Source organism: Schistocerca piceifrons, chromosome X (genome assembly GCF_021461385.2).
Source record: "Schistocerca piceifrons isolate TAMUIC-IGC-003096 chromosome X, iqSchPice1.1, whole genome shotgun sequence".
NCBI classification, from domain to species: domain Eukaryota; kingdom Metazoa; phylum Arthropoda; class Insecta; order Orthoptera; family Acrididae; genus Schistocerca; species Schistocerca piceifrons.
Window position 1 is genome coordinate 306,125,750 of NC_060149.1, and position 15,915 is coordinate 306,141,664.

The 15,915-nt window shown below is 39.5% G+C and overlaps 1 protein-coding gene across 1 annotated transcript in view; it reads left to right on the top strand.

Moving 5' to 3' along the window:
• The window catches only part of LOC124721846 (early endosome antigen 1-like), a 206,412-nt gene extending 190,988 nt beyond the window's left edge, over positions 1-15,424 (top strand). The window contains exons 15-16 of the mRNA XM_047246977.1: positions 11,333-11,508; positions 14,476-15,424. Coding sequence (XP_047102933.1) covers positions 11,333-11,508; positions 14,476-14,700 — 401 coding nt within the window. The 3' untranslated portion in view covers positions 14,701-15,424. The remainder of the gene's footprint in view (positions 1-11,332; positions 11,509-14,475) is intronic.
• The last annotated feature ends 491 nt before the right edge of the window (positions 15,425-15,915 follow it).

Below are 15,915 nucleotides of genomic sequence, written 5' to 3' on the forward strand. Positions count from 1 at the left end.
GCACAAGACATGTACCTAGCTCTTCTGGTAAAGGATGCCACAGTGACCAAGGAATTTTGGTGGTGCCAGCACATTGAGGAAATGCAATAGAAAAGTGTTGCACAAACGGATATAAATATGACCTACTGCCTAATGTGGTCCTTAATGGCAGTTCTGGAAGACCTCTGTGAGATCACCTCTGTCATATGCCAGATAGTAAGATAACAGATACAGCAGTATATGGCAGCCAGAAATGTTGGTCCAAGTACACAAGAGATAGCAGTGTTGAATGTTGACCCCATACATCAGGAGGTAATAGAGAATGATGAAAATGAGGTGTATCAATCTTAAGCAACACTCTCCACCACTAGCCAAACATACCAGGAAGAATGGAGTCAGCCACCTTGTACTTATGCTGCAGCCATCAAACAACAACTCAGCATCTGACCAACACAGGTACAACCAACTCCTATGCATAGTATAATTGTCTGTGTAAGAACAGACATTTGGAGAACAGAGGAAAAACAAGCTGTGCGCTTCCTCTGTGGGCACCCTGGGCATGTTGTACACTACTGCAGAGAAAGAATGCACATTTTCAACAACTACTACACCACCAGACACCATCCATCTTGGCAGTTTTATTCACGCTAGTCAGCCACTGATGATTATAGTCAACCTGTGGGGCAAAGCCTGTAGCTGTATCCAGGATAAGGTTACTCCCCAACATACTGTAGTTGTTCCCCATCATGGTACAGAGGTGCTAGCTGCACACCCAGCTTCTTAATAAAGGAAAACTAAGCAAAGCAACCATCTGGTATTTATTTATTTATTTATTTATTTATTTATTCTTCACTCTTACAGTCCATTATTTGAAAAGCTAAAATAGGCACACTTTCTTGTATAATAATAAATTTATATATTAACTACTTATTTCTGATATTTATATTTTTAATACTAAACAACTACTACCACTACAGTACTATAACAAATGCTTAACTAGTAACCCAGCGACTAATACTACTTTAAGCATGACGGAATCTGTTCTGTTTTTTCATTTATTTCACTGCACTTAACCTGTAGGTGGTTGTCCCTGCTACTGGATCGCCCTCATACTACCCTGGTCAACAGCAATTGTCTGCTGAATTCCTTGGGCATTGGGCAGCACTTCAGTAACATTTCCTCTGTAACAAGTAATTCCACCAATCACTGTTACATTTCGGAAGTCCACATGATCACTTGAACCAACACAATGCAAATTCTTGAGAAACTATTTGATTCAGTGGTCATTGACCTCAGTTGTCTCGTCTCCATCTGGAGAGTATGTTGTCTAACCGGGATGGCAGCATGTTAACCTGTGGTTGAATGCCTCATGAAGTCTTCCTTGGCCTTCTCAAATACTGCGGCTGCAATACCATCCAAGATGTGCCAGGTCGACTCGCTTCTTAGTGCTACTTTGCAATCCAACATCCTTAATGTCTGACAGCCATTACCTGCCACCTCATCATAGAGCATGCAGCCCCCACCCCAATGTGTGTTATAGTGTGCCCACACTGCTGCAGATGCAGCTATCATTCATCTACCTTTTGATTTTGTTTGGATAGCATAGGGGCCATGACCAGTCATGTAATGTATCAGCCCACTCGATGGGTTAAGAAATCTCATTTTTAGTCTCTCCCTGATGTTAGGGAGAAATTTGTATGTTCTCCTGCCTGTGCCTGAAGTGTGCCATTTATTTTGCTATAGTTGCAATATGCGATCTTCTACCAATTTTTTCGTGTTGATCTTAGTTCCAAGCATTCTTCATACTTCCATGTGATTGCTGTTATTTAACTATAAGGGGCATTCAAAAAGAAATGAGCCAGAGGCACAATTATAGAAACCAGTATCTGTATGTTAGAAGTATTGACCCTGGCTGTTGAGACACTTGTCCCACTCAGACACAAGGCGGTGAATGGCTGTCTCATAAAATTCCTTGGGGCTGCGACGTTAACCAATTCCGCACATACAGCTGGACATCTTCATCTGAGGTGAATTGTTTGCCCCTCAGAACCATAAATTGCTAATAAAGTCTTAACCTGACACTGCCCACAGCAGATAACATGTCTGTCCTCGGAGGCTTCTCAACCAGCTCTCACATTTACTACAAGTCATACATTATTAATAAAGTCATGTCTGAAAGAACAGATACCATCTTAGTATATATAAAGTTAAGGCTCACCGGCCACTTGACCATCTTCTTCTTTTGTGCGAATGCACAAACAGTGCCCGAACTCTTTACAGGAATCGGCAACACGCCACAAATAATGAGTATAATGGGCGGGGGCACTGCGAATGTAGTGCGGGACAATAAGTTGAGAATCTGGGTTTCGCGAGAGGAGTGCCAGAGATAAATTCCTGCAGTTGCGCTATCCTCTGTGTCCTCAGTGGCTCAGATGGATAGAGCGTCTCCCATGTAAGCAGGAGATCCCGGGTTCGAGTCCCGGTCGGGGCACACATTTTCATCTGTCCCCATTGACGTATGTGTTCATTTCATTGTAAAGTCTTAATGGACACTGATTATGGCAGACAACATGTCGGTCCTCTGACACTGCCGAACCGACTCTCACATTTATAAACTAGACATTGCAAATCAAGTTTTAACTGATACTGCGATGGATAACATGCCCGCCTCCAAGACTGCTAAACCAGCTCTGCTCTTACAGCTGAACCACTTCGCCTGCCATCTAAGTTAGGCACGATCCGAAGATCACGGAAATGCTTTGTCTGCCTTTTCATTAAACAGTTGTTTATAATTCTGTTTGTTATTAATACTAGTGAAATAATGGAATGATAGCATGCTATTGAGAGATGCTTTAATTTGAAATGCAAGCAAATACACTCTTTAGTTTGTCTAATATTAATAATAGAAGATTACCATTCTTCTGCACAACTTCTGAACGCAGCAGCCAATCGCGGAGGAGGACCCCAATTTAGGCAGTCTTTCTCATGATACCTGTATTGAACAAACCATCTGTCATTGGTACCTCACACCACATTACTTCATCTTGTTACTGCTGCCTTCTCAGTTGCTCTAAAAACAGCTTCTTGTAGCTGAATATGATAGCTGCAAAGCCAGAAATATTACACCACCTATGTTGTCGCTGTCATGTAATTTCTGTAGCCTGGGCTCCAGTGCTACATCCCAAAACCCTGAATCACACACACACTGATTCCTGCAAATAGTGTGTTGTTGTTGTTGTTGTTGTCTTCATTATTTTCTTTCCTGGGATATTAAAAAGTGTGTCACCTGTGACAATAATCTCTCAGGCAGTTGTGCAATGCTTCTGGACAATCCAGCCCACTAACACAACCAAAGTTACCAAAAGCATCAACAATATCAGTTGTCATTGCTAGAGCATCCATAGAACGAACATCTGTTGCTAGCAGAATTGCTTTGTTAATTGTGTCGTCAGTCAGCTTGCTTCTTCTAAACAAGTACTGGTAAGGGCTCATCCTGTGTAGCAGTCTATAATCTCATAATCTGTTGCATAATTTTTTTTTTTTCTTTTCAAATATTGTGCCAGGAACATTCAAAAAACAAATTGGTCTGTAGGATTTTGGTATCATCTAATCCTTATCTTACCCTTTACTAGTTATTACCACTTTAGCATTCTTCCATGGTGCAGGGACCCACCCTTACAAGACACACCTGTTGTACAGTTCACACAAGTAACTATCTAATTGGTTATCTAGGGCTTGTATTATTTCGGCAGGGATCCCATCCAGTCCTGGAGACTTTTTTCTTTTTCAGTCTTAAAATTATTTACGTAATTTCTTTTTGTGTGAAAGGGTACACAAGTTTATTGTTTCTACAGTCTTCCCATAATATTTTTTGTAACTTACACTGATCCTCTGTCTCACCCCCTTCTCCATCATCAGGAAGTAAGTCTTCCATTAGCAGGGCAGGTGACTATTCCCAGCTTTCTGTTACCATCCCATCATCCCTTCTGAGCATGGATAAGATTGTTAGTGATTGCGTTTTCTTGCAGACAATTTTATATGTTATACTCCAGAGATTAGCTTCTAAGTGAGTCTCCACAAATTGTTTTGATCATTCCATTTTTGTTTTCCATAACTCCCCCTTAAAACATTGTTTAACATGCCTGTATCTATGCAGTCTCCGGACTCTCTCGTCTTGGGTCGTGCTGCTCTGATATAACTTCTTCACTGTTTTTCTTTCATGTCTTAATTTCAGCAGCACCTCAGTCCAGGTGCAAGGTGCTCCTTTAGAATGACATAGTCACTGTCAGTCCTTGCTCTTTAACATATACATTTTCACCCAGCAGTAGACTTCCCAGACACTGAAATACCCATTTAGTTCTTCCCAATTATCATCCTTGAGGTTGTATTTGGGCCTTAAGGTCACATTGACAGTGGCATTTAGTGTATGATATTGTGATCACTCAGTGTCATTCCACACTCAACTTTCCAGACTTTTGCGTGGCACACCACCATCGTATTTGCTTAAGTGATGTCTATATTTGCGGTTGCTCTGACCCTCACTTTGTAGGTAGGGAGACTGTGAGGTGCATTCAGTACCTGTAGGTTGAGTTCTATAATGGCTGCTTCTAGTTGTCTTCTGCTGCCATCAGCCGGGTAGCTATGCCACAATACTGACTTCACATCTGCATCAGTGGAGTACACAAGAAGCGTAGTTAGTCCTAGATGACTAATGTCATGTAGTCTTAGCAGACTCATCGATCTCGTCACTGAATTGAAATTACGTGGAAACCAGCATGTAACTGTCCGTACTGGTTAACATTTCCTTGCAGATTACGTGTTCTGAACAATACTGTGATATTTTTGTCACTTCTATGACCTTGTTAAATACTATTATTGCTGCCATAGGGTGTTGCCCTTGGGTGACTATCTGGGCAGTTATTGGCATACTAAGGACCTTTCCTGCCTTAGGATATGGTTCTTGGAGGCACAGTACATCCAACTGCAATGTCTTTTGCCACTCTCTTAGCCTCATGCAATACACTGACACTTCTCATAACATTAAGCTGTCTTATTTTTATCTCCATTAGGGACGATGGTTATATATTGGACAATCTTGCCCTTCTCATCCATAATCCAGAGTTATATGACCATGCATCATCATGATGTGCTTGTACAACTTGTCTAAGGAGAATGATACATTTCTTCTGACAGAATCGTGTTTTAGTAACTTCTCCAGTTTTTCATCTTCTGTGGGCAGGTTGTTCACTTTGTGATGGAGTATATCTAAGAAATCAGTTACAGAAAAAGTAATATACCATATTTTACAGACTATAAGCTGTGCTGTAATTTTTAAGCATTTTTTTAAATAACATTTTTACAATCAACTTCAATACGTGATCATCTAGTTTTGAGCATTTGCAATCAGTCCTCTATTTGCACATTTAGTCTTCTTCTTCTTCTTCTTCCTCTCTCTCTCTCTCTCTCTCTCTCTCTCTCTCTCTCTCTCTCTCTCCCTCCCCCCCCCCCCCCCAGCTCCTCTTTGCTAGCCCGCCAATCGCGAATGGTTTTTTTCTGTTTGTGGAGGGCTGAAATTCTGCTCAGCTGCTCTGTTTCCATGTTCTTTTGCATATGCTGCAAATTTCAATTTATAGCCCGCATCATATGAATACCTTTTTTTTCCATTATGAAACTAGCTACTAACAAAAGTATTGTACTGTTACCGATAACATAAACCTCTTTCAATTCAAGTTCACTTGCACCTTAGACTGTAATGATGCATTATAAGCTAGACAGTGTTCTGGGTTTGTGATGGCAGGGCTGGAGAAGGGCGATGTCAACAAACTTCTGAATCCCTGTAACTCATGTTCATCACATCAGTGCACTGATACAGATTTCCCGCGGAATTGAATATATGGCCATTTTTAAGACTGACAGGAATTTTAAAACAAACACTGTGGATTTTTATATTAACACACGTAAATTTTGGAAGTAGTTTTTTTAAGAAAGGAGTGCATCTTATAGTCCGTAAAATATGGTACTCCCCTTCTGGATGCATATTGCATACCTGATGTCTTAACCCAGTTGTAAGCGTCATTGGCTCTTCCGGCCTTGTGAGTTACATGGCATTCTCTATGTTTTCATAAATCTGTCACGGATCTGTTCCGATCTGTGTTTTATTGGTTACTTCTCTGTTGTAGGTGTTTGTTTCCTATGCAAACTGGCTCTGAGTGTCGTACTGTATTTTTTGCAGAGTCACGTACTACATTGGTGAATCTTTTTGTACACCTGTAGGCAGAGCAGTATTTGCCTCAGGTTGTGTGGTGCCGCATTTTATGTACAACAGCACAGTTTGTGTCACCAAATCCTGATCGTTTGTATAATGTGTCACTCCTATATCCACCTGTGATCTTGCATCTCTGTTACACCACATAGTTCTAAATTTTCCCCAAAAAGTTCTTTCCTGCTTTTTGGAGGTGTGTGATGCTCTAGTTTGGTCTGTGTCATGTGCTCATTTATGTGGTACTTACTGCTCACTTTTCGCTGAAATTTCTCACTCTTTCAGCGTCTTTCCTCATCCTTGATTGTGATTTATATTTCTTACATAGACAGCACTTGATGGTGTCATTAGAGTCCTCATTGCTTTCTTGTGTTGTGAGATGCCAATCCATTCTTAAACCCTACCTTGTTAGGAGGGCTTGATATGTGTAACAGTTGTCTCTGTTTCATGTGCACTTTTTACCCTATATTTACAAGGCACACACACACTGCTGCTTGTTTGATTTTATTGCAGTCTTTTACGGCCATCTTCCCCATGATGTCCACAAATTACTGCTTGTTTATCCCAGTGTTTTGCGAAATGACAAAGGTCTTGGCACTGAACGCACTGCTCATTACTAGATAGTCTTTCACTGAAACCGAATGAAACCCAAGATATGCTTTTTGTTGCTTCACGAGGGCTGTTCTAACCTCAGAACTGGCTCCAGTGACTTGATGGACCACTTTTCTTCCTATTGGTCCTGTCGTGAATCATACTGTAAAGCCATTTTTGAAACTTTTAGTAAGTTTATCGTCAAAGTTCTGCATGTATATTGTGTCTTTGCATCTGTGCCATGTGGGATGTTGTCCAGTATCATTAAAGGTCTCTCTTTCTTAGGCTGTTCTCAAATCAGTCTCTCTTGTACCTTTTTATGGTTCATTATGTTTTCCGTGTCACTTTGTGTAGCAGTTTCCAGGATGACTACAACAGTATTGGTTTGCTTTATCTTCCACATACAATTTTCCTCAGGTACGTATGTGAGACTGCCACAGTTACCAAAATGTCAGGAAATTTCATTGATGTCATCATGGACAGCCGACCTGTCCAGGCACTAGTTGACTCAGGGCTCCGTTTTCTGTAATGTTGCACAATTATCATTGTCAACGAAAGAAGACTGTGTTCTGTGATACAAAAGTGATTTTACTGAAGGCACAAATGGGAATAAGCAGCCAACAGGAATATGTAATGCAAAAAGACTATTAAGGATAGAACACAGCAGGTCATTCATAAGGTTATTATTGGATGGGATGTTGTGCATGGATCACAAGCAGTCATAGACTGTGGAAGATCACAGCTCCAGATTGACAGTACTAGTGCAAAAAGCACATGACAAAGATTGCCCTAGGTGATTGTTTGCTGTTTAGAAAACTGTTATCCCATCATCCTCAACATGACGAGTTCCAGTCATCAGTTGAGATGCTCAGTTAAACTGTGAAGCTTTCGTCAGTTACAAAAAGCTTCACAGGCTCACAAAAGAAATTTAGATGTCAGTGACAACTATAAGCAGTAAAGAGGATCAAGAAGTGCTTAGAATCACTAATTATCATGAGCAGCCACAACTCGTCCCTAGAGGTACATGTGTAGGAGCAGCTGAACCATTCCAGAAAGGGCGGCTTAGTGTCATCAATGAAGAATCGTGCTCCGCTGCCACTACAGATAATACAGTGGAGGAAGCGACTATCGAACTGCCAATAAGATCTGGCCTGAATGAGGAAAACCCTTGACGAGTATTAGCCATTCTGCACCAATTTTCTTGGAACCAGGTACAAGAAAGATGTTTCCTTGTCCTTGAGGAGGTGCTAACTACTACTCCAGTACTAGCATTCTGTGACGAAAATGCTAAGATGACTACACAATGATGCTAGCTGTTATGGGATAGACACAGTTGTATTGCAAATTCAGAAAAGTGCTGAAAATGTGATAACTTATGCTTCCAGAATACCCTCCAAGTTCAAGGTGAACTACTTTACAACCAAGAAAGAGTGCCTTGCAGTTGTTTGGGCTATCACCAAGTTCCAGCCATATTTATTTGGCAAACCATTCACCATTGTGATGGACCACCATTGTTTATACTGGCTGAGTAGCGTGAAGGATCTGTTGATTCAGTTGGTGACATGGGTACTGAGGCATCAGGAGTATGTCACAGTGTTAAACAAAACCGGAGCACAAGGATGCTGACTGCCTTTCAAGGAATCTTTTGGCAGAACACAGCAGTGTGGATGAAATCTCAGTCACCACTGAATTAAATGACATCGCTGCCAAACCAAGGGAAGATCTGGTACTTCTAAAAACTACAGAAGCCTTAAGGAAGAATAATCCAGCAAAGTCGAATTCCAATTAATAAACTAATACAACTGTCATCCAACAGAGCATAAATGGTTACTCATCATGCTAGCCCATCTACGGCCAGGTAACCTCAAGTTTTTCCATGACGGTTCAACATCTGCAGACCTGGGATTCATGAAGACTCTATATTGGATCAGACATTAGTATCACTGGCGAGGTCTCTACCAGTTTGTTAGACACTGTGTGAGCCACTGTAAGGAATGCCATTGATAGAAGCACATGCCTTTGTCATCTCAGAGGCATCTTGTACCATTCCTGCCTGCAGCAGTGCCATGTCACAGCACTGGAATCAACCTCTTGGGGAGGTTCATAATGTTGATAAAATGGAATCAATGGATAAAATGGAATCAATGGATGATAGTCTGCACTAACTACATCACCTGCTATGCTGTCACCTGTGGCAAGTGCCAAAGCTCCAGAAATTGCAAAGTTCCTTGTATAAGACATCATTTTGAAGTATGGAGCACTTTCTATTATGATTTCTGATCTTGGAAAAGCTTTCCAATGAAGACTATATTAAAAGTAATTTCCTATTGCAGCGCACCTACAGGTTGACAACTGCATACCATCCATAGACTAATGGACTCACAGATCACTTTAATAAGACATTGTCAGATATGCTCTCAGCATGCATTGATGTCGAGCAGAAATACTGCCCAGCATAACAGTCACATACAACAAAGCGAAGCAAGACACTATGTCACGAGGATGAAATGCCAATGGGTACAGTGTTCCCATTTCAAGTGGATGATACTCGAGATGACCATGTGAGATACCTCACCACCAGGACAAAAGGAGCAAGGCAGATGGCTTGCGTTTGGACCCTGCACACCCTAGAGAAAGACTGAGAGCAATATAATGTCAAGCACTGCGCAGTGAGATACGGTCTGGGAGACTTGATACGTATTTTTGTGGAACTATTGGAAAAGTTGCTGAAGTGCTACTCTGGCCTCTATTGTCTCCTTAGTTACAGATGAGGTCAAGGATTATGCCTTCATCAAGAAGACAAAAGTGCAGAGATGCCATCCACGTTCTACATATGAAGCCTTACTACGGTCAGGAGATGCAGACTGATGATGAGTGATTCAAGGATGCTGAAAACCCACTCATTAATCAAGAAGCCTCAATGGAAGGAGCTGCCTTTGATGTTCGTCGCTGTGAAGAGGGTCAAACATCATGACCAGAATGCGACGGTCCACCAGGACTGTTATACAATATCTGTATCCAGCGTGCTCCAGTCAGCTCCAGTGAGAATTTCTGAAACAGAGGGGAGGGAGCAATGTCGCTGACTGTAGTACAGTGTGACCTAGTGATTAGCGTAGCTGCCTGGCATGCTGCCAGTCACTAGTTCAAACCAAACCACCAGAAGTTATTTTTTATTAAGTATTAATTGTTTGTGGAAGATTCTTTAAACATTGTATGTTTGTATATTCTGGAGTATTCTATGTTTGTATAAATAACTGCACTCTTGTTCCAGGAAATCAGTTCTGTTCTGGCTGTATGTTAGTGTTGGTAATAAATGTGCTTTCAGTTCTAAAGTGTTGCACTTGATTGATGAACCTGCCTTTATATTTGGTCTTGATTGTGTCTTTCATGTGATCATATGACATGGAAAGGGGAGTCCTAAAAAAAAAATTTTTGTGTATTTATTTCATCCTGAAACACTTAATTGCCATTCACAAGATATTGTATACATGATAAATACACAAAATGTTTTGAAATTCTTTTTTACTGCCATAATAATAATAATAATAATAATGATGATGATGATGATGATGATGATGACTTGTTTAAAAATGTTGTCAGTCGGCTACAGTGTGACAATTAGTGCACTACATGAAATAAAAGTAAATTAGATACAAACTACGGCACACTTTATTCAACATGTAAACATAACTACAGATATTCAGATTTAGGTTATGACACGTTTGATATGCCTGCCGTCATTGATGGTGATGTGGCACAGACAAATAGCGAAATTCTGCATGACCTGCTGAAGTGTCGGAACTTCGATGCTGTCGATGACTTCCTGAATTGCTGTTTTCAGCCCAGAAATGGTTTTGGGGTTATTGTTGTACATTTTGTCTTTAATATAGTCCCACAAAAAGGAGTTGCAAGTGTTCCAATCTGGAGAATATGGTGGCCTATTGAGGCTAATGCTAGTGGCCTCCGGGTACCCCTGAGCCAGAATATGGTACCCAAAATGATCCTTCATTACTTTTAAACACTCTCCTGCTTCGATATGGTTGAGCTCTGTCTTGCATGAACTGCATCTTGTCAAAATCAGGGTCACTTTGGATAATGGGGATGAAATCATCTTCCAAAACCTTGACATATCATTCAGTATTCACTGTGCCATCAAGGAATATAGAACCGATTATTCTGTGACTGGACATTGAACACTACACAGTCACCCGTTGGGGATGAAAAGACTTCTTGATCATGAAATGCGGTTTCTCAGTCCCCCAAATGAGCCAATTTTGCTTATTGACGAACCCATCCAAATGAAAGTTGCTTCATCACTAAACCAAACTATACACGCGCATAGTAATTTCCATCATGCACTGCAGCCAACTGTGTAGTTTGAACATCGGAACACAAACCGTTGAGAAGTTATGATGATTTGGTTTTATATAGTTCTATAATTGTCACCCTATATATTCTAATATTAGTACCTGTAATGATATATTAATTTTTTCTTTTGGACAGTACTTGAAGCTCAATTAGAAGCAAGTCAACGCGAACATAAAACTCTTCTTCAACGTTTTTATACTACCTCTGGTGAGATGGAAAACTTACGCCACACGATTATAGAACTGAGGCGGAAACTGGATGAGAGTCAGGCTGCACTCCAAGAGCTTGGGAGAGAAAACCAGACATTACAGGTTGGAGCTTATAGAACATTATTTCAGATCAAAATATTTGTACTGTATTTTACATTATAGCAAAACTTTCACAATGTTGTGGTAAGCGTTGCAGTTAGAACAGTCATATTTCCATCATGTGAGGCAATTATTTGTTAAAATGTAAAATATCTCTTTTTCGAAAAGCTTTTAATTGCATAAACCATGTACATATATAAAAATTAAAATTTGATAACTAGACTAGTGTCAGTTGTCAAGACAACCATTCTCAAATCATGCTTTTAGCAGACACAAGTTGAACAAAAACTGGGGATACCAGTAAAAACCTTATCATACAATAACTTGAACTTGTATAAGAGACAGGTTCAGTGAAACAAATTTTCATTGTTGCAGCACAATAAAAATGTGACTGATTCTACACCATGGGTAATAAAATTGTAGTTAAATGTAAAATATAAAAATGTGATTCTTATGCCACATAACTTGGTGACAGCAAAATAAAATGTTTGTGTGTCCATTTGGGCTAACTTGACTAAGTGTGTGAGTGAATATTCTTATCAAATGGTAAGGGATCCCAGACTAATGAGCAATTCTCAAGAATCAGTTGAACAAATGTTTTGGAAGTTATCTCCTTTGTGGATGAATTATGTTTCCTTAAGATTTTTATTTTTAAGTTAATCTGTTTTCCTGGGTTTAGTTGTCATTCCATCTTAAATTATGTCGGTGTATGTCCGTAGTTACTTCGTAGTTGTGAATGTTCCCAGTTACTACTGCCAGTTAACATCTGTGATTCCATGATGATGATACAAGCTTTCATAGTTCATTTGAAAGGAAAGCAGTATCAATTTTAGGTAAAAAGTTATGTGCAAAAATTTTTCTGGTACCTCTGACAGTGGACCTCTTCTATTGCAAGCTCTTTGCTTTCCATATTTGGGGAGCCGGTAGTATGGAGCAAATCAAGAAAAAATTGCCTAGGAAACATGAGCTTTGAAATGTGTACCTGAGGAGCCATGAGCACTCCTCCCGTGGAAGCGACGTGTTTCACAGTAGCAAAGATGAAAAAGTGATCATAGCTCTAAAGGTAAGCACCCTAGAGCCCATGTTTACTGGACTTTTTTTCCTTGTTTTGGTCCATACTACCTCCTCCCAAAATATGGAAAGAAAGCACTTGCTGTAGAAGAGGTCCACAGTCAAAAGAATGGTTTTCACGTACAACTTTCAACTTGGCCATTTCTTGACCAGGATCTCTTACCTCAAATTCATACATTTACCATTCTCCACCATCTCTTCAAAGTTTGTAACATCATCATAGAATCACCCTGTACATCTAAATGACTTCTCTGCAGTGTGTAGGCATAGAGTTCGTAAACCACTTCGAAACAATTCCTCAACCACTCCACTCCCAAATAGCACTTGGGAAAAATGAACACCTAAATCTTTGCATGTCAGCTCCAATTTCTTTTATTTTATCATGGGTGGGTGTCAACAAAATATTTTCACATGTGGGTGAGAAATTTGGTGATCAAAATTTCATGAAAAGCTCTCATGGTGATGAGAAATATCTATGTTTGAATGATTGTCAGTCTAACTCACTTACCATATCCATGACATCCTCTTCCCTATGTCACTATAATACAAAGTACTGTTATCCTTATGGGTAAGTTTTCAAACTAGTTAACACTAATGCCTACCAGTTTCTTTGTAGTGTGCAGTTGGAGTGTGTACCTTCCCAAACATCTATCAGTTTCCCAGCCCCCTATCCCCATCCTCAGTCCTTCTTAGTCCCTCTTAAATATAACTCCAACCCTCCTTGTTGTCATCATTGTCCTCCTCCTCCTCCTCCTCCTCCTCCTCCTCTCCCTCTCCTGCCTCCCACCCATTCCACTACACCAGCTTCTTACTCATTTTAGTTAGGTTTATAGCCCTTTTCCATTGTTGTTAATGCACTGGATTTCATTTGAGAAGAGCAGAGTTCAAATCTCCATGCCATTATTGAGTTAGGTTGTTTTTTTAACTTATTTAAGACAAATACTGAGAATGTACCTTTCAAAATTCGGTGACTGATTTACTGATTTCCTGCAGCATTCTCCTTTAGTCGAAACATGTGTTCCGTCTATATGATCTCTTCGTCAATGAGATGTGAAATCCTAATGGTCTCTTCTCTTCTCTTCTCTTCTCTTCTCTTATATCTCTTTCGCTAACTTGCCTCCCCAATCTTCCCATACTCTTTCATCCCTGTATTCTTGTGTGCAGCATGCAGATGCCCTGCCCTACACCAAAATGTTCCCTCTTCTATGTCCACATGCTCACTCTTTCCCTCCCTCTAAGAAAACAACCACTCACTCTGCAGCAGTGTGTGTGACAATTGAAAGTTTCTGGCAGGTGAAAACTGTGCACCAGTCCAGGACTTTGTCTTTCGTTAGCAAGTGCTCTACTGACTGAGCTGCCCAAGTGTCTCTCACAAGCCACCCTCATAGTTTCACCTCCACTTGTTCCTTTCTAGTACCTTACAAACTTCACAGAAGTTCTCCTGAATAACTTGCAGAACTATCACTCTTGGGAGAAAACATTAAAGATAGTTGTTCTGGTGGTATGAGGACTCTGGTGGGTGAGTAAACTTCCAGCACAATGAAGTCTGGGAATAAACTGAGGAGCAAATGACAATATAATTAAAAATTTGTTTACAGTTCATAACAGGAAATCAAGTATGGTGCATTCTTTCTGAAACTGTACTAATTAATAAGTATTTAAACAATAGTGAGTGTTTGGTGTATCACAGAGGACTTCCTACGGCCGATCAAAGTAATGACTAAGAAGTTTTTCAGTTCCAGGCTTAAGTAATGATACTATGTCAAATATTCTTTGAAGTATGTATGAGTAATTTATGATATTGCATAAATTCTAAGTGCTTAATGAACAATGTACTAAGATTAATTCATAAAATTGACCGATAATCATCTCCTTTCATTTTCTTTGTTTGTAATTCAGCTGGACCTCGAAAAGTTGACTGGGCGCAAATGGACTGAAGATTCGGATGCTCCGCAATGTGCTCAGTGCAACAAAGACTTTTCAATGATAGTGAGGAGACACCATTGTCGAAATTGTGGACAGATATTTTGCAATGAGTGTTCTTCAAAACTGGCACCTGTTGGGAACAATAAGAAACCAGTCAGAGTCTGTGATAACTGTTACAATGAAATTATGAATAAATAAGTCTTAACAAGCTACTGGCACAATGGCTGAAACATTTATTGTTATGAATGGTGTTTGGTATTGTGTGGATAACTTCTTGTACCAGTGTAATATTAGTTAATATTTATGAATGTTTCATAAGAAATCTTGGTTACTCAAAACTCTGCATTGCAGAGAACATAAATTGTTCTTGGCCATGGTAGTACAGAAAAATTAGATTTTCGTGCTTAACTATTCACTGACAGCGCTTTAAATTTTTTATGTCGTGTATTTATCTAACGAGCTGTCAGCTATTTCCAATACAAAAGCTTTAAGGACTGTGAACTGCCTCTTCATGTAATGAAAATGTGACTGTGTGTACATTTTAACGGGCACTGATATTATATTTAATCTATGTGTTCATAATGAGAACCCCTGTGCCATTTTGGTAATTTTTTGTACAAATTTAATTTATTTTACTGTGTTATATTAATTTTAAAAGTGATTCACATGTTTATGAAGTCAGTAACCTAATTTCATATGTATAATCCATATTGAGCCTGGTGACATATATTGTGCTTACATACAGGTATTCGTGCTACATCAAGCTGAGGAAAGGATTATTATTAGTCATCAGTCTGTGCTGCTAACAGTTACAATAACAAAGGATTTGTTTACAACTAACAAGCTCCCATGTAATGGGTAAAAGTTACACAGTGCTCTATGCTGTTAATTCAGCATAAATTAAACAGCTGTTGTACAGTATATTGCAAAATATTTTTATGATTGTAATTTTTGTTACTGTTGTTGTTCATGATTTCATTGAAAATTAAAAAAAATATTTTAATATTTTGTTTGATCTGTTAGTTACTTATTCCAACTGATTTGTATAATTTCCTATGTTGATAATTTTACCTGCTCATTAGTACTTCACGACTATGTGGTACATTTATATGATTTAACACCAATACCGAAAGGAGAAAAGGTAACAACTCACCATACAGCTGATACATTGACCAGATGAACACACAATATGACAACTGTATAGGAAATTGTTAACATTTACCCCTTTTCATGCCTTTTTTTTCCCACTAAGGCACTTCGATTATCATATTTAACACTAATTTATGAATTAACAGCACATGGACAGCCCAGGCAAGGTAATGGAATGAGGAACAGAGGAAATGTGCTCATTAAACACATTCTTTGCATCATCTGCAAAACATTAACTGTTCGTGGTGGTTAGTAAATAGGGGA